At 36.7% G+C, this 27734-nt stretch overlaps 1 protein-coding gene across 2 annotated transcripts in view; it reads right to left on the bottom strand.

Annotated features, from left to right (window-relative positions):
* Positions 1 to 27734, bottom strand: part of mbo (Nuclear pore complex protein Nup88) — a 56543-nt gene that overhangs the window by 3423 nt on the left and 25386 nt on the right. The window contains exons 3-5 of one of the 2 annotated variants that reach the window (XM_065345143.1): positions 2379 to 2658; positions 485 to 588; positions 228 to 402 (exon numbers count right to left, since the gene is read on the bottom strand). In XM_065345143.1, coding sequence (XP_065201215.1) covers positions 228 to 402; positions 485 to 588; positions 2379 to 2658 — 559 coding nt within the window. Of the gene's footprint in view, positions 1 to 224; positions 403 to 484; positions 589 to 2378; positions 2659 to 27734 lie in introns of both variants that reach the window. The other variant, XM_065345142.1, reaches the window with a different exon arrangement.

Here is a 27734-nt window from a genome sequence, read left to right as displayed (position 1 = left end):
AACTTGAGATTGGTATTTTTTCAAATGGATAACAATAGAAAATGGTAACTTGCAACAGCGAATTATTATTCTCGTTTTTCATCACTTTTTTTCCTCCTGAAGTGTAGCACACCACGGTCAAAGTAAAAATTACACGCAGATTCATCAATGATCAACAGATTTGCCCCGGGGGTGAACAATTCCATACTTATAACGTTTAATACCAGACTGATCACAGAACTTACTACATTTTCATCGTTGCTACCCACAGACAGCAACATGGAATGGTAAACGTTTGCATTACTGGTAGCAATAGCAACGATCGGCGGCGTGGTCTTTAGAACAATCAACGAACTGGCATCTTCTGTGCCGTAAGTGTCATCAAACGGAGGATAAACGGGTAAAGGTCCTTCGAATTTAATCCTGTAAAAAATGTGTTATTTTATTCCAGATAACAATCTAAAATAACACTTTCTATACGCATAATCAGTGAATTTCAACCAACTTATTTTTATCACTAAACGATGCTGTGAATATGAAAACGTCGCCATTTCCACGTAATATAAGAATTGGCCATTCTACTTGACTCTTGTCGGATACCGGATCACCCTGCAAATATAAAGTTACACGTCAATGTTGAAATACACACGTACATGGGTATCATTTCCGCAATCAAGTATTAGTAATTTGTGATTTACACAGGTACATATTAGATGAAAATATGTATTTCCAACATCATCAATTCATTAATCACACCCTTGCCCCAGGATTTGTTTCTCAATGCGGCATACGACGACGATGGCGATGACGGAGACGGCGACTACGACGACGAATCGAAAATTTTCAATTAAAATTGAAAGCAATTTATTTCGTAAACCATTCGCCGCCGCGTACATATAATTTCATTGTACGTATATACGTCGCGAATATAATGAGAAATTCCCGCGTTATAAATTTATGAAATCCAACTCGGTTTAATTAAAGAATTCGGTTAAGTTATTTTCGCAAGCGCGCGAAAAACAATCTGTAATCTTTTATAACCGACTGTTTTCGTTAAATAATTTCCATGTTTGATACGGCGGCGCGGGCGCGGCGGCGACGACGCGAAACACGGCTAAACAAAATAAAACAGTCGCTCTGCAACCGGCAAAACACTCCTGCAGACAAATTAGGAAGCATTCAACTGAATTAATGGCGTTGAAAATTTTAACGACTTCTTATTTGTAAGGTATAGAAAGAATTGAAGCTCGATTCGACGGAATACACCCCTTCCTTTTAGTCGTATTTTAATACACCAACTGCGGACGAAAAATTTCGTTTTGATTTCTTTCTCGTACCATATTTATGCACATTAAAGTAACCGATTGTTTCGAAAACGCTGAAAAAATCGCACTCTTTGCTGACTGAGTCGACCGGTAGCGTAAATGATTACCTACTCCATGACTTTCTTCGACTCGTGGTTGATTTCGATACTTCGAGGCTGTTTTCTGGCCCATTGTCTGAACAACTTCATTCGAAGCCAGGCCAGCTCCAGGTTCGTCAACAATGAATTTTTGTTAAATACAGATGACATTTTTTACACAATTTTTTTCGCTTTCGTAATTTTTACCAAGATTAAAAGTCATAACGAACTGGTATACATTTCTGTTTGCGTGAAGCCTGACGTACAATTTAAGAGAAATTTCATATTTTTTTGTTTCATCTTTTTATTTTTATTGATATCAACAAAAATTTCCAATGCCAAAATAACATTTTCACGAATTCATTATTTTAAAATCAACCAGAATTCAACGCGACAGGTTACTAATATGCAGAAATATTCAGTTAACTGAGAATACCAATGATTTTTGCAAAGCAGCGCCGAGTGACAGAAATGCATAAAGCAGGCGAGAATTGGAAAGAAAAATCGATAAGACGAAAAATTGTTAATGAAGCACGGTTTAAAGGATATTCCAGTAGAATAAAGTAGTACGGAATTGATTGTATAGTAATACCCGAACAGTATTTGTAATAATGCACCCACATTACAAGAAATATCGACGTTGGCTTCACAACTAATGGCGATAAAATTCCCTTAAATAGGAGAGAAACAGTTGATGAAAGAGTAAATTGAAAAGGGATTAACTTTTTCGGAATAAGGGAAGTGGCATAGTTAAATCGAACATCTTTTACTCTTTATAATCACAAGTAATAACTCACGACTTCGCCGGCTTTCTTTCCCATTTAATACGAACTCGTGAAAGTGGCGCGCTTTTCCCTATACCGTGTATATTTTCACAGGAAAAGGGTTATTTCGTCAGTAACCCTTCTCAATTCGAGATCGCGGTCGCATTCGATCCTTTTCGAGGCTTTTACTGTAATCGTACGTATTATATGTACGTCTACGTACGAGTACTTACTTTTAACTGAGGTGGCATGAAATCGAAGTCTATTGCAGTTTCGCCCAATGATGCTAGAGTTTGTATGCCACGTGACGATGATATCGAAGAAGATGCAAAAACTCTTTTAGGATGCCAAACTGTGATCAGGTTGAAAGTTTTGGTGCAGTACAGTCTCAAGGTATCCTCCGTTGTCAGCACCACCAAATGCGAAAAGCTTGGCGACCCAGGATGCCATTTTACTTGCTTTACAATCCTTGATTTTTTGCACGAGAAATATCGTTCATCCAATATTGTACATCTGTTTAAAGAAAGAAACAGAGAAAAAACAACACATTAGAAAATTTCACAATTTTTTCATCAAGTTATTTTGTAGACGTAAGTGGAAAGAATAGTGACAAAGCACGTTTAGGTACATATTTTAACATTATAATAAGTTTGCAGTACACAATGGGGTGGGACAGGAAAATACAAATGTCAAAAAACAACGACAGGGTGTCCACTATTTTTGGCAAGTCATTTTCCCTGACTTTTCCAGGTTTTCCAGACCAATTTTCCAATTTTCTATACTTAGATACCCTATACTTTAATTAAAGAAGACGTTTCAGGGGTAGGGGGGTTATTTTTTTCACAAGTTTATCTCCTAACTGGATATATGTACTTCTTCGGGTATAAAAAACAGCTAACCCGCCATTATTAACAGCTTTTTTAATTTAAAAAAAAATCAACATGCAAGTGGTGGCGTTCCAAATTTTCTGGCGGGGGAGAGAGGTGAATCGGGTACATTACAAACATTGAGAACTGATGAGAGCTCCGGGCAGTTATCATTGTGGGCCCCATTTCTGAAGTACATAGAAGCTATTTTTAGGTTTTTGAGTGGGGGTGGTGTCGAATGAAAATTTGAGGAGCTTGGAATCAAAACTCACTTTTGACATCGGACAAAGTTTCGAGGAAATCGACAATAACTGATTTCGCACAGTGCGTTGATGAAAAAAACGCCGCAAAGTGTGTCGAGCTCTTAAGTAAGACTACTATGTAAATAGGATTCCATGAGAAATTTTTTTTTCAAGTTGCCATATCGTTGCGGTATGGCTATCAAGCTTAGCAAAAGTGAGTTTTGATTCCAAGGTGGGGTCATTTTACTTTCTTTTGCAAATATATCGAAAAATAAGCCTCCTAGAAGAAAACTAACGGCATTAGGTCGATTGGAAATTTAATTCTCTACAATTTTCCTCGACTTCATTTTTTGTAGAATGCTTTGTTCCACCTCCAGAGAGCTTTAAAAGTTTTTAGCGCTGAATTTTTCCAAAAATTATACTTCATTTTGCAAATACATCGAAAACTAAGCATCCTAGAAAAAAACTAACGACATTACGTCGATTGGAAATTTAATTCTCTACAATTTTCCTCGACCTCATTTTTCTGTAGAGTATTTTGTTCCGCCTCCAGAGAGCTTTAAAAGTTTTGAGCGCTCAATACTTCCGATTTTTTACCTCCTCAGTCCTCAGTTACATAACTTCCAAATTCCAAACGACCATTTTCGCTATTTTCACTATCAGAAAATGCTTCCGAAGTTTCAATTGAATTATTTTGGCTTTGTAGACTGCCATGCAACCTTGAAAATACAGTTTTTTTATAGCTTAGAGTCAAAATTCACTTTTGCCACTGTCGAAAGTGAGTTTTGATCCCAAGGGCACTTTTTAACACGAAATTGTGAAGACCTGGGGCCGAATTCGGAAACATGGATACTGTAGGGTGATAGAGAAATTGAAGAAGTATCCGAATCCGCAAAAAAACGCATTTATCGATTTTTGGTGTCAAAAGTGAGTTTTGATTCCAAGCTCCCCATTTGTGGATTGATGTGAAAGAAAAACATCAATTTTGCCAATTGATACAATATTCATATAACTTATGAAAATTTATTATATTTTTTTTTCCATTTTTGGAGGCCTCAAATGTGAAATTTGCTTAAATTCAAAATGAGAAACAAATTGGCTCGAGCGAAGCGAGGGCGAGAGCTTTTGAACATGTTTAAGTATTTCGAGAGGCATAAAAATGAGGTTTTTCAATGTGATGAATACCGTAGTTTATTTTTTGGCTTTTAAAATTTTAGAATTTGAATGATGTTTCTCTGAAGAAAGTTGAACAAAACTGACCCAAGCGGGGGCGAAAGCTCTTGTAAATTTGTATTTCGAGAGGCATAAAAACGATGTTTTGTAGTGAAGAGTTCATTTTTTGATTTCAAATCTCGAAGAAGAAAAGAAAACAAGCCCGAGGAAGCGAGGGCGAAAGCTCTCGAAAATTTGGGTTTCGAGAAGTAAAAAATTCCAGGAATTTTGCCTTTTAGCGTGAAAATTACGAAATTCCCTGATTTTTCCAGGTTTTCCAGGAGAGTGGACGCCCTGTAATAATTACGTCTACAGACAGAAGATTCGAAATACATCACGTACGGGTAGACAAGATTGTCACATTTTATTGCTGGAAAGAGGTGGTAAAGATTTAAAAAGTTGAAACTTTCAAAAGGCGCTTCTAAGGCACCCTTTAAATGTACACGCCAAATTTTTGTTTGGTACTGTTTTTCATAGGAAATGGCCGAACAAAAACGCGGCGACATTTCATGCGCGAAATGTAGGTTGGTAACACTGTATTCGTTCGTTTCCAAAACAGAATCTGAATAATAATTCTTTTTTTCCTTACAAATAGTGTTGCTTATGTGACAGCAGCACAATTGGTTCTTTTACGCTAAATGATTCAATTTTGGTTTCAATTTACAACATGCTCCAAGTAAAATTTTTTACACAAGTGTTAATTTTGTAAAAACGTTTTTTAATCAGTATCTTATTAATTTTTTTTCGTTTTAAAATCCTTTTTAGTGTATTTTGTCAATGATATGCTAGCAGAAGATATGTGGAAAAAGGGCGTCATTGATATGAGGATAAAGTACCTATATGATTGAGGATACAAGTGGATGCGACAGACATTCATCCAAGTGGGTCCGATTTTCCACCTCGGTCCATTTTATACGTACATAATGTGATCCAGAAATACAAGATTCTTGGCGCAATGGACGATTGGTGAACCAGGCCGATCATTTTTACTTCAATGAGCTTTTGTGAGCTACTGGAAAAGCCCCCCTCCCCCGGTTCAAACACATTGAAATATTATCTCGAAGGATAGGACTTTCACCCGCAATGATTGTTTTGAAAAACAGTGTAATTTCGAGATTTTGCTAATATGCACGCTTCATATTCGTAATCGCAGGTGTGTCGATATATTATTAGATATTTTGTCTATGCCTTAAAACTTTCATTGCCTTTGTTTGTATCTTGCATTCTGCACACGGCAAAAAAGTACAAAAATAAAATAATACTTCAAAAAGGTGTAATATTGTACGAGCTGCTGCTCGTATTCGTAAGGATATTAATAATTATCATAATACGAGTACGTAATAATAATACTCGTAATAATAATAATCAAAAAGAGCGAAAAAAGAACAAAACCAAAGTTTTGCAAGAGGGAAGCCAAGCCAAGCCAAAACGTATAAAAGCGAGACGTAACGATAAAGAGTTGAATATAGGATCGGCATGGCATGGGCATGACGGAGGAGAAGTTCACTCTTCGTTACATATAAAACAATTCATTACAGATTATTCTACAGGCTGCTCATCGGAGAATAAGAAAAACCGCTTTTCGGGCCCACGAAACAGAGGGCAAAATGGTAACACCGGCACGGTAGTCGCGCATTGTTTCACGCTGAAAGATAATGTTTGAAGTTATACCGGCAATTTATTTTCACTTTTATTAATTTTCGCGGACGCTTACACCGTTTTGGCGCGGGGGCCGTACCTTTTTATATATTCGTGTCCTCTCAAGTTTTACCACTGCGTCGCCGCTTCGCCTAGCTCGCGTCACGATTAAACGCCGTGAAAAATAATTAAAATCACTAGCTCGGAAAAATGTTCTTTTTGGCGAAAGATACGATACGTATATTCGTAATTTCGTCGCTATACGCGAGATACCCAAGGCGAGGCAGATCCCAACGCCGCGCCATCGCCATCGCCATCGCCATCAAATCATCTGCGGCAAGAAACACTGCGACAAGTTCAACCGTCGTCGTCGAGCTGCTCGCGTCCGCGTCCGCGTACCACTCTCTAACCGCCAAATTATTTACACATGTAGAAAATTTTCGCGTCCTTTCTTTCCGGCCGAACAATATTATTAATCTTTGGACGATATAGCTTCGAATAGAAACAGGCCGCAACCCACAAGGGCGGCGGAGCAGCAACGTATTTAAAAATACGACTAGCTCCATTTTCCAAAAGGTGTCACCGGCGATTATCTCGCAAAGCTCAACTTTTCTCAAAAAAAAAAAAAAAAAAAAAAAAAAAATGGAGAAAAAACAATAAAAAACTAACCGGCTACCCGAACACGGACTCCGGCACCTTTTATACATTTCGTTTCCACATTACGCTTCGTTGAATTTTAATACGAAAAATATTATATTCGCGCCGCATGCTCTTCGTATACTCGTACTATACTACGTATATACAGCGCGCTGCCGTATACCGAAAGACTGCTTCGAGTTACATTTATTAATATTCCGCGTATAACTGTTATTTTTTCACCAGCCTTTTCCCTTCCTCTTATACGTACTTATTCCTTATTTTATTATTGCGCGAAAAACGTTTCTCAAACAAATTCTCTACCTCTAATGGTCACAAAATGACTGAAACGTAAGCCGATCGAATGTCGCCAATTCTTTCAACGTTACATCTGCTTTTTGCTCTAGCGTGAATTTGAGAATTGTACACAATTCGAAAACAAATGTAACAAAATGCGTTTCTCGTTTATTCGCGAAAGAATAACTTGATTGTTATGTTGACAAATTTCTTCAAAATACGTAAACTTCACTGTCACACTATTCTTGTTGACTTTGTCACGATGACGATACGTAAGATTCACTTCCAAACTTCCTCTGATACATTATGTACTTTGGGCTGGATCCCCCCCTTCTTCTTCAAAAAGTAAGCGGACTTTGATCAAATTTAGCCGAGAGCTTCATTAGCTGCGGAGGTGCCAGTGGAAGAGAGATATGACCCCTCAAAGAGGAAGGAGGGGTATTTTCGACAAATATTACGTTTTTCGCTTTAGCTCCTACACGGAAAAAAAATTATGGATAATTTTTACCATTTCATACAGTAACCGGACCCCATTCAAAAATATTGCGATTTTTACTATGAGATTAGTAAATTTTACTATGAGAGTAATAAATTTTACCTAATTCTATAGGTAAAATGTATTTTTTGGCTGAGTAAAAATCACTATTATTTTTGGATTGGATCCGGTTACTATACTGAAATAGTAATTTTTATTGTTTTTTTTTCAGTGTACCTAAACTGGTTTGGGAGAAATGGCTCAGACTCAAAAGTATTTGAGCATTTACGCCGATCTATCGAACGGTTGAAAATTTGCAAATCGCTCATTTCCGGATAAATTCGCGTTTCGAACATTTTTTCTTTCGTAAATGTTTCGAATTAATTATGTAAAAATATTGAAAAATATATAATTCCTAAAAAGCTGCGATATTTCACCGTTTACGGCAGAATGTTAGGGGATCAGTCGAATCTCGTCTTCACTTACTTACCTAAATATTCAGCATTTTGAAAAAACCTCGAGTTTTCTGGACATCTAATTTCACCCGCTCTCAAAAAAATGCATTTACCCCACCACACACAGTCTAATAATTAACGAACTCGTCAGCGAGTGACCAAAAAAAAAGGAAGATTATTTTCGACGAGTTACTTCGAAGGGTATAAGTAAATTTCGGATTAATTGAGCGTAATTTTTTGGCCGTTTACCGAGTAAATAGAAGGGAAAAAAGGTAAAATATACTCCACGTTAAAAATCTCCAGAGGAAAAAAAATGGGAAAAAGTCGCGGGTCTGTCGTCTCGTGGTGCGGAAGATATATGAAAATCTTTATGCGGTATATACGCTCGCTATACCTCTAACGAAAACATTTTCACTTTTTGTCTCTCCACACCGCTGCCGTTTTCCGTTCATATCTGCGGATGCTGAGTAAAAGAAATTAGCATTGATGAAAAAAAAAACCTTAGTTATTTCAAGCTCAGTCGTTCGTGCCTTCGTGAAAAAACAAACATCGATGTTATGTAACTTGACGTTGGTAACCACTATTTACTCAAGTTTTTATTTTTCAGATTTTGTTTTCTTTTATTTTCCGTTTGAATGAAACGAAAATGTTGGTCGTACAAATAATGAATGTTACGTATGAATGAAACGAACGCGTGCGAATTTCGAGATGTTAATAAACAAGATTCTCGACGTTGAATATTTGCTTTTATTAGAGCATTTCTTTTTGATTAGGAAACTTGAATCACGATCGGCGAATATTTTCAATTAAGGTGCGAATATTTCCTTTTGTAATGCTTCTATAATGATCAAAAATGGAAATAAAAAAATCAAATCATAAGTCAATCAATCGCAAACTAGAGCTTTCAAAATATCCTGCATGAGTTTGATAATTTTATTATACATACAATTTCTACATACTATTTTATGTGATTTTATTCTCATTTTAGAATGTTATGAAATTCATATTACCTATTTAATTATTTTGCTTGCTGGTTTGTAAGGGTTTAAGGGAGAGCGTGAAAAATGGATTTTTTTTTTGTTTCTTTGGTCAATATGCAAAGTTTTTTGCCAAGTACGCAAACGTTTGTCTACTGCAATTCCCTGGTATCTGACGGATTTCTATTTCGAAAAATCACTACTTTTTCACTACTTTTTTCATTACCTTTTTTCAATCAAATTCTGAGAACGCTATCCACTCGACACCCCCCACCCCCACCCAACTGAAAAAATTAACAAAGTCAAATTTTTACAGGAAAATTAATTTTCAAAAAAATTGAAATTGGAAGAGTACCATACAAAGTATTTTTTTAAATTATTCAAAAAAAAAACAATTAAGACAAGGCGTCTAACAAAATTTCAAAATAAAAAGGGACTTTATCAGGACATTTTTTAAACCCTCGAGATTTTATAAGAAAAGAGAGCCGGGGGGGGGGAGCAAAATTTTCGCATTTCCAATGTCTTCAAACATCCCAAGATTTTCTTTAAATAAGCGGATGTTAAAAACATGATTTTATCATTTCAATTTTTTGATTTTATTTTCACCATTTAGGTTCTTGTTAATGTACTCGTAAGTAATGAAATTGGGCGAATAAAAAACTTTTTTTAAACATGGGTAACAAATTTTTAAAAATACAAAAAAAATTTATGGAAAATTTGAACGACATTTGCGGAAAAAATATACCAATTTTTCGAAATGAAACGGCGAGTTTTAAAGTAAAATAAGTAAGAGATAAAATTACAATTTTGTCATTTGAAAGATACGGTTTTGCCTAATATTCATGCAACGTATAAAATTTTGATTTCTCTTCTAAGACTGGGATTTTTCAATTGCGGAAAGCAGAAACAAACTAGCCTTGGCGAAGCGAGAGCGAAAGCTCTCGAAAATCAGTATTTTGAGAGGTATCCAAAACGAAGATTTTTTTGTGTGATCGAGATTTATAAAAAGTTTATTGCTTTGCTTCAAAATTTTGAATTTTGAATGATGATTTTGTTAAACTAACGAGCCCGAGCGAAGCGAGGGCAAAAGAGTTCAAAAATTCATGTTTTGAGAAGTAAAAAAAAAGTTTCTTCATGCAGAGAGGAGTTCATTTTTCCAATTCAAACTTTGAATATTTTTTGAATTTGAACAAAAAGTTTGTCATGTGGAAAAAGAGCAAATAGCCCGAGCAAAAGCGAGGACAAAAGCTCTCGAAAATGTGTAATTCAAGCTCTAAAAAAGTCGACAAATAAGCTCTTTTCTACGGAATGAAGATTGAAAAAAAAGAAGAACGCATTTGAACTTTTTCATTTTTTCACTACCTTTTCAACAAAATTTACTACTTTCACTACCCATTTTAAAAATTACTAATTCTTCACTACTTTCACTACCTGTTAGATACCCTGAATTATCAATGATTTTTTTTTCTTCAAAAACTCAATGAATTGACTCGTTTTTACTTCGTCGCGCGTCCGTCGGTAGCCTCTTCCTTCGTCTTTCTTTTCGCCTCTTCGCTTGCGGCAAATAATAATTTTAATTGAAACTTACCAAAATATAGTAACCATTTCATATCGTCAGCCCTTAAAATTTTTTTTTCCATTTTAAAGAGACCATCTGGGGACAATTTCCCCAACAAAAAGCAAACCACTACTAAAACTACACCAAATAAACCATCAGTTGACCGCTGTCCCGCTTAGGTATTTACAAAAGGTACATAGCACGAGCTTGCTAATTTTAAAGCTCGAATTAAAGTACACGAAGGTAATTATTATTACCTCTAGGTACGCACTTGGGAAAATTGTACTTTCAGCTTAACGACGGCCAATTTTAAATTCGTTGCCAAAGAATTACAACTTTTTTATACGCTTAGTTGTGTAAATTCGCAGGCAGAACCACAATTTATTAAAACTAAACGGCTAGTTAGCGGGTCAAAGTTTATTTCGAATGTAATAAGGCGTCCGGTAAGCGAGATATTAAGAATGAATTCGAGTCCAACCAACGTCGTCGGGGGTAATCGTTTACCGTTATCATACGGTCATCAATTTTACGCTAATGGGGGTTGCTATAAAGGTAATCGAAGTAGAGAAACGAACCGTATACCGAGCTAATGTGCTGAAGCGTCCAGCACGTACACTTCGTTGCCTATTTCTGTATTAGCATCGGGGTTAGCTGCGGATTGAACAGATGCGCGATGTGGCCGTGTACGTATACGAGTACAATTTGCACATAACCTCGACAGATCACGAATTGGTATACCAGTTCGAAAATTTATCCGGCTTGTTATCAGATTTTACCAATTGTTTGAGGCCGTTTCGTTTTCGGATTTTGAATTTATTATGTCCAGTTATGCGCAGCCCTAATGCCTCTTTGGACAAGTTCAGAATATATCGAGCAAGTTGTTTGGAATACGTGACGGTCACTTTTACTACAATTATTTTACGATAATATTAGTTTCAAGATGAGAGGGCTTCCCAGACATGATTTTAAGAGTGACTGAAGAAGGGTATGGTACACGGGTCAATTCAGAAAGATGGCGTGATTTTGCTCTAATTGAACTCAAAGCAGAAACAGAAAACACGAAGTGTTTCATTTTGTTTGAATGTTGAGTCTCACAACCAACGCTTTACAAAGTTATGCTCGAGACACGTAGGTAATCGAGCAGGTGGTTCAAATTTAATCGTATTATTATAAAAAATTACCTACAAATGAACACGTTCAAAAAATTCCCCGACTTTTGAGGGAAACTGATTTTTCCAGGCTTTCCAGAAGTGTGGACACCCTGTATTACTAATGATTTTGAAATCATCCTCCAATTAGAAAGTCATTTCGAAATACTGTAGTATTGGATTTCCATACAAGAAATTTAATCTATTCGCTCACTAACGTCATTTTTTCCCTCGCGAAAAGCTATAATCCACCAAACCGCGAAGTGTATTCTTCTTCTTCTTCTTTTTTTCAATAACAACGTTAAAACACTCCTTTTCGTAGCATATTTTTTGCAACAGAAGAGAAAATCTTTTCCCCCTTTTTATTCCAATCAATCGCGATGAAGGTGCCAAAAAGAAGAAAATACACAAATAAAGCCGCATACCCTTTAGCGCGATTTTCCGCCTGGTAATTTTCAAAGTACACCAAAAAGCACAGCAGACGGTAAATCATTTGTTAATTAATTTTCTTTCGACGGCGAACGACGAGAACTTCGATTGGTACATTTAAAAAGCTCAAAAACGCGTACCAAAAGCTCCGTATTATTCCTTGTAGACAGGAAGTGGAAATCGGTTCGGTATTTCCTCGCGTTCGGTGCGGTTTTTCCACCGATCGGGCGGTATTTCTGAATAAAGGTGAAAAAGGAAAACCGTCAAAAGGGGTTATTTCGAAGCCGCTTTCCCTTTCCTACCTCTTCTTAGGTTTTTGATAGATGAAGTTAATTTCCCGCCGGCATTTCTTTTTAAAAAAGTTACATACCGTACCGCAGCTTCAGCCAAACACCGCGGTGCGGTTTCCCACAAAGAGCTGTTCCTTTTTTTTTTATCAATTTTTCAACGCCGTTTGACTTTTTAATTAGGGTGAAAACAGACGCGGATAACGAGCTTTCGAATATCGCTTCTTTTCCTAGGTATACCTATCTATAATACGTAGAACGATCCGAAGTCGAAAATTTCGTTACCATCGCGTACCACTTCAGCTTGTATCCTTTCAAGTACTTTTCTTCGCCAATATTTGAATAAAAGACAAAATCTCGTAATTCACGATCTCTCTTAATATATTATCTTCATTTTACTGCGTAATTCACGAATATTCGTACATTATTGTAACTTTTATCTATCGTTTACTTACTTGGTTGAGGGTAAAAAAATAACGTAGGTAAACAGCGGCTACATTTTTGCAGCTAGTATTATTCGGACTGGTACAGAATCTTCACCAACAAGGCGTATCTTGGTTTTCTCTCCGCACTTTCAGCCCCAATGCTACGTTATGAGGAGCGTAATCGTTAACGTCTAATTTGTATTTCTGACCAAGAGCGACGCAAGGTTCCCAGTACCTTTCGACTCGATCACGATAGCATTTCTTGCCACCTTTAATGTTGACGTAATCTTCTTCGCAAGGTCTCAGGCAGTCGTATCTACGGTAATAGCCTCTGCACGGCGGTAGGATGTATTCGCAGACATTACAAGGCGGTCCGGGTTTCACATCTCGAGATACGACCTTCTCTCGGCATAAAATCTGACGACCCAATTCGCCGACGGTAGCTTGGTACATGGACAAAGGCGTTTTGCACCATAATCTGCGACTTTGCTTGGTTTCGAACTTTTTTGCTACGATACCAGATCCGCAATCGTCTCGACAGTATTTGCCAGTTTGCCAGATCTTCGACAGGCACGGATTTCGAACAATTCCGCGCTTCACTTCGTAACATTTCGCTTCAATTTTATCGTTAATAGGCTTATCGCCGATTCGGCCACCGCGACAGGTTTCTTCTTCTTCGCAGCTTCTACTTTTACTTGTGGTGCGCGTTTTGCAAGATTTCGTGGACCGCGATCTGGATTTAGCGCATTTGGGTTGTCTTAGTTTTCTACACGAAGATGCCGGCGCTGCTGGTACGGCTGATAGAACAGCACCGCCGCTTTTATATTTCACCATTTCTTTATTTTCCATTCCCTTTTGCACTTCTTGTTTCAAAAAATTCAAATTCTCGCCGCACGAATCGTACTGTACGTTGCAAGCTTTCTCTTGTTCTTTATGATCGGCATCTTTTTCGAATTCAATATTTGGCGTCATCTTGTTTTAGTTTGCGATAGGTACGTTTTTCTTGGAGGTCTCGATGGTTCAACTTTTCCAATGTTCAGATCGTATATGATACAAAATTTTTCGACTCGAATCGTCCTCAACTAAGTATTAAATTTGCTTGGAAATTTAATTTTTTTTTCTCATTTTCTCTCTCGCCTTAAGTATTTTATTTTTCACTGCGTGATAAGAGAGCCACGGTGGTGAAGTTTACGACAAGACACACATATGCCATTTTTTAAAGCCTATTTTGCTCAGACTTCACAAGAATATTTGTTCTAAATGCCCCAATATTTACCACGAATATGCAGAAATGCCGATTTAATTTACCGTCATAACTGGTCATAACTGGCCATACCTACCTACCTTATATTGAATATTGATTACACCAGATACCCATTTGTTAGGTATAGGTACCGCTAAAATATGACAAATACATACTTTCAAAGTCGTTCTACCAGTGGCAAAATTCCTCAAAATATCTACACGTTTTCTTCGCCATCATTTCCGTTCTGCCCATGCTTTAAGCAATACAAAGTTTTTCTAGGGAGGATCTAATTATAGACATTTCTAATTGTCCAAAAAGTCGAAAATTTATTGAATTTCCCAAACACACGCTTCACCCATTCTGTGTTATTTGATAAATTTGATTATGTAGTATTATTATTATTATTATTATTTTTTGTTTGGTCTTTATAGTTTTAGAATCGTGAAAATGTTACTATCTGCGGATTTGATCGTTTTTGAGCTGTGAAAATGCTGTTTTGAGCTATTTTCGGACTTGTTTTTCGTGAGGAAATACTCACTGGTTTCTCTTTCTATGCGAAAAGTGTCTACGTATCTTGTTAGAATTAAATTTTATATACAGCCTCTTTTCTTCCTTTTCAATCATTCATTCATTCCATTTCTTTGAGCTAGAATACTTTCAATGTAGGTACCTACGTACGTTTTCAGGCTCATCTATCTGAGGGATAAAGTAAACTGAAAATCGGCACAGGTAGGCATCCCAAAGACACATACATATTTCGTCGAAGCGAGACGACTGCTTCAGCAGAGCACGATGCGGTGTGCAGTCGAATCAGCGGGGGAGTAAATTTACGTAAAATTATCGTATTTTCTTATCAAAAAAGGGAAAACGGTTTCACGACAATAAGGAAGTAAAAACCATTCAAAGAAATACATTTACAGTGAAATTAGCATTTTACACGCGGTATATCCAAAAACTGGCGCAAGAGTGTACCATGTAGAAGAATGAAGTTCACGTCGTTCTGCAGAACAGAAAAGAGTATATGGAGGCCCGGATTTTCGCGAACGATTTAGAGAAGCAAACGATTTCCGACCGCTTAGCATTTCTCGGTATTGAGCAAGCGGAAGGTGTATACATTACCGAGGGTAGTGGCAAATTCCGGGATCCGAGGCGACTAAATTAAATACCGAAACAGAAAACGAAAAGAGAGCGAAAGCGCAGAATGAGACAGAACGAGTATACGTATATATTGTAGTATAAGCAACAAGAAACGATAAATTAAAAGTCGATGTTCCCGTTTAAAACGGTAAACCCGTGAGTTGTTCTCTAAGAGGTTGGGTAATGTTAATCAACGGCTTTGTGAAACACGATGGCTTTTTAAGAAGAGGGCGGAAACTACACTTTAAGATACCGAACTGGAAGGAATAAATCGTCCGACGTTCTTCATAACAATATACACGCCGAAAGTTCAACACGCAAATTTGAGCAGAAATTCAACTTTCGTCGTCGTCGTCGTCGTCGCCGTCGCCGCCGCCGCCGCCGTGCCAAGGATTATAGGTAAAACTTTTTCACCCGTTGCCTCCTTCGATCTCTTGGGTTTCTTGAGATACTTCGGTATTGAAACGGCGCGGCGCGATGATTGAAACCAAGACACCGGTTATTTTCTAATTAACACTTGAAAATGGAATAGTTTTTATTCATTATATAAAATGGAGGTAGGTATTTATAACCGTCAAGTACCCGCTGCTAATATGATATATGAATATTACCACATTATCAAAAAAATTCGTGAACACTCATCTTAATAATGTTAATGCGTCGCTGTTCGTTTTTATTTGTTTTCGCGAAGTGTGATGTACGTGTAAATACGTTTCGTTTTTTTTTTACCCTTTCGTACTAATATAAAATACAGCATGTGTGTAATGCGTATGTGATGTATAGGCAATGGCGTTAGCCAACTGTATCGGCGGTTATCTGATAGGGAATCATTTCAAGTCCCGAATCACCACGCCCGAAATGTCATAGATACCCGATAGCGTGTTGCTGGATGACGTATTCATTATATTAAAACAACCGATAACGTTTAAATTTACGTATGGATATGTATATAATCGAGACTCCAATCGGAATAATGAAATTGATACCTACATATAATATGAGTTTCTCCAAAAATTGGCGTTTGAATTCTCTCATTTTTTTCAAAAAATTGAAGATCAACATGAAGATTTTCTTTTTTCAACTACTTCATCACTGAAGTATACAGTGTACACAGCGTCAGCTGAACTTTCCCCAGAAAGGCGAAAGCTCTCAGAATATAAAAGTAATTCGCTGTTTTCTAAACATCTTGAATCTATAAAACAAAAACCGCTATACATACAAAACGTCAATTCGAAGCAGAAACCCATGAGTTTATAGCTTTCCAAAAAAGTTGGTGCAAACTTCGTTCAACATAAATACGTACCCCCCCCCCCCCAAAAAAAAATCTTATAAGATTTCAACAATTTCTTGGCTACTTAGACACCATACTTTGCAATCTGTAGCAGCCACAAGTGCGTTTATAGTGTTACGTATCTTCATGGCAATTTATGATTTTCTTTCAATAAAATGTTGATCGATTTTTTCATTGTTTGCAGAATGACCGTAGAAATGTAATTGAAAAAACCAAGAAATTTATTTTACAAAAAATAAGTAGGTGGGTAAATTCTCAGATTGCTCGTCGTGCGATCGCATCAATTTCGTAAATTTTAGGGTGTAAGGCTGACAATTCGAGATACTATAATATTTCCTATTCATGATTATCAACGCTCCTCTAGAAGTTTGGATCGTTTCAATCAGCCGGAAAGAAAGAGCTCGCCGCAATCGTCGCTATTATTTTTCTTATCGTCGAACGCCGTCAAGTCGTAATTAATTTTCATTAATTAATAAACGAAAGATTTCAACGGATATTAAATCAGCTTCTTATTAATTATATTTAAGACGTTGATAAAATGAGAGCAAGGGGAAGAAATGGAATAACGGACGGGAAGGGTATTTTCCGGATATAGGGGAAAGATGATCGCTGAAAATGATAAAAACTGGAAAATACCATTATTACGTTAATATATTAATCAATCAAGTTCAACTTTAATGATAAGTCATTTATAATTTGCTTACAACTAACGCCGCGTCGAAACAGTTTCGTTTTCAAAGGGCGATGATATAACGACGAAATGGAAAAAAGGTTATCGACGAGTGCGTTACATATAACGGTGAAAAAGTGACGTCGTTCTTCAAATATGATGATACTTCAAACGATACTGCCTGCCATGCCAATGTCCAGCTATACATACTTATAGGATGTGCACGTACACATAATGGTTTGCAAGCTCGAGAAAATTCAACGTTACTCAAAAATACGAGTATGTATCAAATTAAAAAGTACATATGTAATACGTCTCCGTTTTCAGATCGCATTCCAGAAATTCATTTCCAAACTTGTGTACCTTACTCTTCAACCAGTGTCTACTGAAACCAAAAATGCAAATTTTTTGCCTTTTTTTGCCTTCTTCATGCTGTTTTCTTGCTTTCAAACATGAAATTTCGTACCCCTCCTCATATTTACGCATTGATAATCTTCGTTACCGCCCCAACCCCCAAAAAATTCAACGTGCTGAACATCAGTGGCGTTTACAGAATGAAATCATAGATAAGATGGAATTTATATTTTTATTTGTAAGGGGGGGGGGGAGAGAGCAAAATCAGCTTTTAAGAGATGACAAATCGACATTTTAGATAATTTTCCGAAAATCGTTCATAATGAATGATTATTTTATTGAAACGAAGGCAAAATTACTGCTCGAGCGAAAATAATTTTTCGAAAAAATTGGTCCAAAAAACGAAAATTTTGTACGTTTTATTTTACATTTTAACTGGAGCATAATGGTATAAAAAATTTTGAAAATTTTCCTGTCAATTTTTGAATTCTAAAAACTCTTGAAAGAAGCATCTTGAACAGCCCGAGCGAAACGAGGGCAAAAGATTTGGATTTGTAATGCGAAAAGTAGAAAAACATCAATTTTAATACAAGGATGTGATTTTTCTAATCTCAACATTTTTCAAAATTGGTGGGATAGTTTCAATTCTTTAGAGATTTATGATGTGAATTTTTGGGAAATTTTCTTGCTTTTTAAAGGAATTTCTATACTATTTTCTTGATTTCTTGCCATCCAGGTCAATTTCTCGCCTTCTTCTTGCTTTCTTGCTACTTTCTTGCCAGTAGACACTCTGTCAACAGGCTACACATCGTAGACGCACAACAAGAAAAATGAAAAATATCTAACTGAAAAACTTTTGGGTCTGTATGAGTAAAACCTCTGATAGCTGCTGCCAGGAGTAATAAATCTAAACCTATAAGTTCTGTATTTTGTACAGCTGAACTTCAACTTTCTGGAAGTGTGAACGTTAACCAGATGGATTATTCTGTATTCAGATCAACTTTACTGTTTGAAGTGTCAGTAAAACCAACACTTCTAATCAACTCCAAACGTACAATTAAGCATAACAATACGGATTGAAAAGTGAAAAAACTGCAAAGTGTTGCTAAGTACAACATATCAATTACACGTACGTTAATGACTTATGACGAATTGACACGTTGCAAATACTATAACTAACGAGCTTTTAAATCGGCGATGGTAAATTGATATAAGAGAAAACGCAGGTCGTTTTAGTTGAACGGAGAAAGAAAGGACGTCGGTGTAATTAAAGCGAAATGAGAACAATGTTGCGCGATAAAGGTAACGGAGAATCCCTTTATGTTGTAGATTTTACGCGCGTTACCCCTTTCGGCTACTCATTTAGACAAAGAAAAACAAAGTAATCGTTTTCGGATGCTGACCTAAAACATCAAATGAACTTTTCGGTCATTTTGCGTAAATGACCCGGTGATCATTGAGCTGAAAATTCACCTTACGACCCCTGCCATCGTACACCCCCTCCCCCCCCGACAGCTGGAAATGAGGAGGGAGGGTGTGGGCGCCGCGCTGCCACGCCGTGACCGCCGCGCCCGAAGGCTTGATATGGAATTATTAAAGGAACAACGTTGGCTCCATTCGCGCAGAAGAGGACGCGGGATGCGAAACGGGCTGTGCAACAACCGAACCAGCAGCATGCAGAAGAAATGGCGAAACGATAAAACGAAAATGGCTTTTATGATAATCGCTATTCAATTAGCCCATTAAGCAGATGCTCTTTCTCGCTCTTCCTTTCATTAAATTGTTTTGGACTTTGGCGGCAATTTGTAAAAGAGACGCGGCGGAGGCGATGATGCGCCCGTTTTCTACTTGCTTTTCTTGATTTATCCACTAACATGGAAATGTCTGCCTTTGACAGCTTCTATTTATGTTTTTGTTATCGCTGTTTCGTTTTCTTTCGCTGGTTGCTGGGTTCGTTGCTTGGTTGGCGGTTTTTTATTGTTGGATCTTAAATTTCAGCCGAACGAATTATTTAAAATTACTTCAAACGAATGCATAATAATTAAAGAGAGCTTCCAAGTTGGCCGCCAGCAATAAACGGTGATCCGAGCTCAGTAAATTGGAACGTATAAATTTTGAGACTCGTCTAGGTCCATGAATCGGCCAATCAACAAGACGCAGACACAATAGGCGCTTCGTACGTATCTTACGAAAATCCCGTGCAATCGAAACACCATCTTTCAACAAACCAACCTGTTACGACGAAATACGAGTAGGTACATTTTACACGCTGATTGACAACACAACTATGATCACGTTGAAAATCAGTACGATTTCAAACTCACCAGGAGTAACAGAAACCCTTCACAACAGCCTGGAATACATACAGTATGTATTTCAATTCAATTCAATTCAATTTCAATTTATTGCCACAGTACACAGGTACTTTTACAAACGCATTATCTATATTTTAAAATAAGTCCTGTATCAATTTTGGCTTCAACTGGAAAATTACGATTTCTTTATGGCACTTTTTCACCATTGAACGTTCGTTCAGTGAAAAACCAACGTTGAATTCGTATTCTCAGCAGGTTGGATAAACACCTTCATTTTGATCAAATTTACAAAATGCATATATGTAGGTAAGTATGTATCTTACTCATTTTATCAAGTCTTGGAAAAAATTCAAGCAAAAAGTAAGTTTGGCCAATTTGATCGAAATGATTGTATAAAGTGTATTTGGGGTTACGTTTTTGTAAAAGAAATTTTCAGTGAAGCAAAGGTGCTACAAAGTTGATAATACGAGTAAATCGACATTTTTGCGATTCGTCAATTTTCAAGCGCCATGTATGAAACACTAAAAGTGGTATCGAATTTCAAATTCAATGAGTCAGGGAGGTGTAGAACTATGCATCGCAACTGTTCAGTGTGCGTTTGTGAAAGGAGGAGGGATCGAGATACTGCGCAGGTGAACACTGCCCACAAGTGACAAAAACCACGGTTTTAATTTTAAAAATGACTCTTTTTCGAGGACCCCCGGTTCAGCCGCTCGTACAGCTAGGGTACTCGGAACTTTTTCTGGGCAGTTTACCACTCAAAGTAACCTTCCTCTCCAATTTTCATCAAAATTCGTGATTTGTTTTTTTGTCACTACATCTGAAACGAATATAATATAAATTATAAATTTGTTTTGAAATAGTTACTATTTCATTGAAGCAAAAATAAATTGCAATCGAATTAGTAGTACAGAGGTGACACGCTTGTAAATTACAAACAACCGATTAATTCAGGTGTTTTTAGATTGGTTAACCCGCTAATGTGAAATGAAAAAGTAAAACGAGCGATAATTTCAAAAAATTAATTAAAATCCGACGTTTTTAGGGAAGATTGTTGATTTTTAGCCGTAAAATATATACGCGTATGTGCACGAATTACGCGCGATAATGATAACAATTAATTCCAAATAGCTGAACAAAATTACAGCACCGAAAAGATGCAACCGAACTAAAAGGGGCGTATTTTGTCGTCGAGTTATTTATGCACATTTAATAAAGTTTGGGTATTAACGACGCTTCACACCGTTACATCGCATCGTATAGAATCGTCCGATAGGGTTGAATTTTGTGTGAACAATACAATAAAGCTTTAATACGATGACGACGGTCAAACATCGTACGCTTAAAAAGTAATATTGTTTTTCAGCCTGGCGTAAGAAGGGAGAATTGTTTTATTAGTGGAATGTCGAGGTGAATTATAGCCAACATTCGGAAAGTTCGCTCCGTTCAGGATCTTTTTACCACTGATACCTGTGACGCTAAATATTTATCATCGTATGCAATTCTATCGATATAAGACCGAGCATTTGAATTTCATAGGCATATTACATAGAATCAACACCGGCTGTCAGCCTGTCATGGCCGGTGTCAACAATAGTGTTCGGCAGGTTCGATGCATCTACCGTTCGATTGACCTAGCAGTCAACTCAACTCCGCTTGAGATGAACTGTCACACAATTTAGAGTTTATGGTCGGAGAGACATACAACTGGTTTTCCCATTCTACAAATAGACATGAAGTTTTTTTTTGGTTATTTTGTATTTTTGAAGCATATCTTAGAATTGGTTGCAGAAACAAATGAAACATTTCAGAGCAACAATGGGTTATTCAAGTTTATTGATGGTTTACCTACTCCGATCTGAGATCATATTTTGATCCTGAAGCAGATTCTGGTCATATTTCCGATCATTTGAGTTAAAATTGTCTGAAATGAAAAACCGGTTGTCTGATAATTTAAGCAGTTGCGGCTGATGAATGAACTTAGCATCGAGAACACTCTTTAAACCAACCTAAAAAGTCCGAACTCTGTGGATATTCCCGAAGCATACAGAGATTTTATAGAAATTCAATTGACTGACATAGTGTCTATGTTGGTTAGCCATAATGACATCTACCAAACGTTTTTACGATCAATAATGTAGCCCAAAGACAGAACTGTCCTCACCAAAAAAAAAAATAAAATAAAGAGGTGACCCCTCGTCCCTCCTACCGTCAATTTCTTTCGGTATACAAAACCGTTGAAAACGCTTGAAAGTTGTTAGTCAATTGATTACTTTTTAGAAACTCAAATCATCTTTCTTTTGGACGAATTCAGCAACCGTATACCCTGTTTAAAATTTCTGATCTTTTTGTAAATGTTTGTTAGCATGTACGTCTAATACGTATCTACTAATACTACATCGTAACTCTCAACTTTTCAAAATGATTATTTGATGAGAATGAGATAATTCGCTTATTGTATGTACTCGTACATACAGTAAAACTTTATAATAAGAACAAACTCATACATTAGAACAAACTGACAGAAGTACAAATAAAGATGAAAAAGTAAGCTACAATTAGTGTTAGCCCAGCACACCTATGCATATCTCTCAATATAAAGATGCGGACGTGTACGAGTGATTTTGCCAAGAATTGTTCGCTCGCGCGTAAGATTACGAAATAACGACCAATAAAAACCGCCGCATTTAGTGTTGTAAAACTTTTCGAAATAGTTATTTCGCATTTTTAGAGTCAGCCGGAGAAATCCATCTACGGTAATTTTCATTACACAGCCACCCCCGGTAACGGGCAATTATTGTTATCGCCCGCAGAAAGCTAATGAGGAGGTTGTTTCCCAGTAATTAGATATTCAAAAAGGATTAAAAACAGAGCAAGATGGAACAACGAATGTGCTATGTGCCGGTCGGATTGTACACCGCCCAGCGTGCACGATCTACACCTAAATGGTACATACAACCAGCGCGACAGAGACAGAACGACAGCGAGAAAAAGGCAAAAGGAAAATTCGAAGTTGGGCCGCGGCTTAAAACTAAATATTCTTTAACAGCGACCCCCGTACATGGAGATTAAGAACGCGTCTAATTTGAAGGCCGTTTAAAAAGCAAATCCTCTACCGAAGCGACTGGAAAAGATACGGATAATATTCGTTTTAAACTGCAATTTAACCATACCAGTCACGAAATGTTGGAAAAAACATTCGGGCGACTGTAAACGGAGAATTTTATACCAGCCTAAGCCAAGCATTCTCAACAATTCGTGGGTTCTAAACACAGAGAACTTATCCGTGCGTCAAATGATGTGTGTATAATGAAACGTTTTACACGATAAAAAAAATACTCTCGCATATCCAATAGTTCATGAAAATTTCAACCCATAATGTCCTTCTCATTTTATGAGAAGTACAAATACTATCCTGATTCTTTCTCTATTGTTTGATTCATGCATTGTTTTAATTTTTTTTTTTTTTTGAGAACTCTATCAAAGCTTTACATACTTACAATTTTTTTTTATTACCTTAGTACATACATATTTTCATTTATTTAATTTCAGAACTTCCTAATGCCGATAAACAACTTCAAAAAACCGTAAAGTTAAATAGATTAATCTTTTAAAATATGAAAAAGCTCGAATAAATTCCCAAAGTTATTCCAATAAGCTCGCTCAGATAATTTTCCAGATGCTCCAACTGTTGAAACAGGTGATCTTCCCAAAGTGAACCGAAAATTGTGAAATTTTTCCTATGCGTTTTATTGAAACATTGGGCCATGATTTTTTTTGTCAGACTTCATCAAAATTGGAAAAAAAAAGTTGAGAAACGACCCACCTTAGTCAGCAACATCCCATCCCGAAAAAGTCCTATGTCAATCAAGTAAAATGCAGATATGGCTGCTAAATGGCTAATTTCTATCGAGTTTATAACATTTACTTTTTCAGTTCTGATGAAAACAATAAAACGCTGGGGAGTGTTTGTATTGTAGTCGGAATAGTCCTCTGAACTACTTCAGGTATTATTACCAACCTGTTTGCCGTCGAACTTATGAAAGAAGAATCGTTGATAAGGAAAAACCGAGCAAAATTTCCTCCCTTCACTTTTTTCCTCAGCCAAATCGTCAGTCGTATCGCCAAATGGAGGGAAGTATCACATCGCGTCGTAAGGAAGGGAGTCTGAAATAGCGTATACGGAATGTAATGAGGAAAAGACCTTTTTCGCATAAATCGTTCAAAATCGCAACCGCAAAATGCGATTTCACCAGTAAAGACGACACTTTTCTCGTTCGGCGCTCGCGGACGTAGCTATCTTGGTCGGCATGCGAAAAGTTAGTTAACAACACGCCGAGGCTGTAGCACAACAAATTACAATCCTCCGACGAGCGCTTTTATACATTTACGAATAAACGGCGATAATGTTGACATTAAATCCAACATACACGGTACAGCCAGAGCGCAGCGTAATTTTTACTCCCTTCGCCGTCGCGTCGCGTCGTCGTCTTTTATCGTAGACGCGGCGAGATGAGGCTCGCAATGACGAAGCTTTTAATAAAATTCGAAACGAAATTGTCCTACTCCTGCCCATGCCCTGTTCTGTTCTGCTGTTTCGTATAAGGGCGGTGCAGGGCGGTATGCTAAATTACCCGCATCGTATGTCGTTGGTCGTAAGTCTTCGCACTTAGGTGAAAATCGTTTGATTAAATTTTGCGAAAACTTATTTCATGAGTGAGTGAAATTCGTAATGTCGAGTATTGATGTCTGTCTACGACTCTCTTCAGCATTGCGCTTAAAATACCTACAACGCCAGTATTTTCTGATTAAAACTGGCCTCATTTCGAATCCTATACCTACTACGTAATGTACCTTTCGTCATGAAACTGGAAGATACGGATATGATGGCGTAAGAGTCGTCGGTCTCGGTAATTACATTCTTTAATAGATGTACCTACGAGTATTTATGCTTGTTGTATGTATTTCACTGAACTAACGCATTATTACTTACTATATGCTCTCATGGTTGCTGAAAATATTTGCCACCGAATTTATCTTGGTCGAATGACGTTTCTACTGTTGAAGAAGGCAGCAATGATGATGATTATATGATGATGATGGTAACAATAATTTTACGAAACGATAAATTCGCACCACGTTTCGGTAAAATTATTCCGAATTCTGCTCCAAACTAAACCAGTAAGAATTATAACGCAATATAAAGTCCAACAAGCTAAATAAATTTTCAAATCTGCGAAGACATTCGAAGAATTTCTTCGTACAAATGAACGGCCTTGCAGCAGCTACCCTCGCAATGTAATAAAATGCTTTAGCAAATGGCCCAATAACGTTTAAGTGTTGCTTTTGACTATGTGTATGTATTATGTACACATATGTACGTATATTAATAAATGAACAACAAAAGGGCTACAACAATATTGTTGATGGTTCGTGCATGATTTACCTACGTAATATCTTACACGGCGGCCCATTTAAACCGTCATTAAGTCATTTGCTCAAAAGTCAACCTCACTCTAACTAGCGGAAATAAATTAACGTTGGATTTAGACACGATGAAAATGTTACCTGCTGCATGTTCGACTTGTACGAGTATATACATTGTTGGTGGACAATTCAAAATGTATCTGACAACAAATCACTACCAAAATATCGCTAAATCTTGAAAGAATGACAGCATATTTTTTTTGGTACATAAGTATATCTTTTTTGGTCAATTTTAATCATTGACGAAGAAAACCCCGATTACACTGAAAAATCCAGCATAAAAGTATTGAATATTCCTGACGAATTTAAATCATTCAATACCCAGTCTCATACAGGACAAAGTTTTAGTACGTACTTTTTGGACCATCTCCCAAAATTAGCATCAAAAATATCGAACACTGACGCGATAATAAGCAATATGACAATTTATCAAACCACAATAAATCATTGTTTTCTTCAAAAATTCATGCACGTTAATTCAACGTGATCGTTTGATTCGTATCTAAATTGGGTGATAAATTACTCAAAAATTCACCTTTCGTGCGCTGCGAAATTTGCGGAATTTTCGAATTTTTTAAATAACCAACAAAAGGTGTATGAGAATAAATAATAACGACGAAACGAGTATAAATCTTTGCTCGGTCGCATTTTGTAAAACGACGAGAGCAAGGTATGGTTAAAGAAAGAGAAGAAGCAAAGGGTATATACGTAGTCGATGATAAAGTAGGTGTATTAAGGACTGTTGAATTAAACGGGAGCCAGCATATGCCCAAATTCTATAACGCTTTTCCGTAAAATGATTTATAGGCGAAGATTACGCTGCTTTAATAATGTAAACACGGGTTCGCAGGCGAGGGTCACACGATTATTACGACGGCCAATGTTATTGTTGTACAAAGTTGAGCGAGAAGTATTATAGGTATATCTATATACGTACGCATACATACTATACTCAAACTGTACAACATAACCTTACGAGTTTATGCATTATTTTCACTCCCCAAAATATATAGGCAGGTAGGTAGGTAAGGTACACGAAATACGTAGTTTGTACACACGTGGGCACGAAGGGCGAAAGAAAGGATTGAAAGTATACGCATGCTGCCTTCAAAATTTATTGGATGGTTTACTACTAGGAGCTCTAGGTGCTAGAAAAGTAGATTGCAGAATGTTATCACCATGTTAAGATTCAAATCTACAAAAGACGAGCATCTTAGAAAATCATTCCTTGAAACGTCCAAAAAAGGTTCTCCAACTCACGCACATTGCGCTCAAATTATTAAAATTCAAAATCAGGACAAAATCCTGAATAATTAACTATAATGATCGCGTTAACAAGAGAAAGGCACATTATTCTAATAAAAAAGTTACTGCCAACTAACAAACATGAGTGAGTCAGAGAAAAACGTCATTCGTTATGGTGGGTCGTGAAAAAAAAATCGTTGAAGAATATCATTTTGAGTTGAGGGTTAGGTATTCATAAAAAATTTGAGCTCCTAAGTTGCCCCCGCAGAGGAGATATGGGTCCTCCATAAGGGAATATTTTTGAGAAAAATCGTGGTTTTTTTCTTGTTCTATCCTCTACTGAACCGGTTTGGAAAAAATGGCACCGTTTCAGAAGCTAGTACATTTGAGATTCTGCATCGATCTTAATTGCCATCAAAATTCAAAACTATTTTCAAGGTTTTTCTCCTGTGCAGTTAAAAATTTACAAATCGCTTATTTCTAGCTAAATTCTTGCTTTAAAAAAGATTTTCTTCTCAGGGAGGCTAAGGGAATATTTTGGAACACAATGGTACCAATTTTTACTCACTATTGTAGATTTTCAAAAATTAATGAGAAAACCAAAAAATTTTCTAAATTTTTTCATTTTTTGAGATTTACAATACCTAGAGACTATTCTCCAACAGTTTCAGAAATTAGTATGATATCTCTCAATTAGTGAGGAGGGGAGAGGGAATTTTAAAACACGAATTTACATAAAGTTGAAATGATTTTCAAATTTTCAACCGTTCAATAAAAAACCTAAAAGTAGTTTTTGTTCCAACTCAACTTTATTTGTACGAGTAATTATGTATCACTAAAAAATCTGGTAGGTCTAGGTACCTACGAGGAAAAATTGATTTTACTACATTTTTTAGCATTGGGTCCCAAAAAAAATGGTAAATAAAACTAAAATATAACCAGTAGGCTACTTCACCTCGTTTTTTCAGTACTTTTTACTCAACTTTTTAATCTTATTGCACCAGTTTATGTACTACCTAACATATCACATGGCAAAAAATGAACATGATATCTACCTAATTATAGGTACATACACGTTACTTGCTAGGTGACAATGTTTTTCAAAACGATAATTACTCGTTGACCGCGATTTACAAACGTATTGAGCTTCGAGTTTCATAAGTTTCAAAGGGGAACAATTAGATATTTGATTAATTAGA

This window comes from Planococcus citri, chromosome 1 (assembly GCF_950023065.1).
Source record: "Planococcus citri chromosome 1, ihPlaCitr1.1, whole genome shotgun sequence".
In the NCBI taxonomy this organism is placed as follows: domain Eukaryota; kingdom Metazoa; phylum Arthropoda; class Insecta; order Hemiptera; family Pseudococcidae; genus Planococcus; species Planococcus citri.
This window is presented reverse-complemented; position numbering and strand designations above follow the sequence as displayed.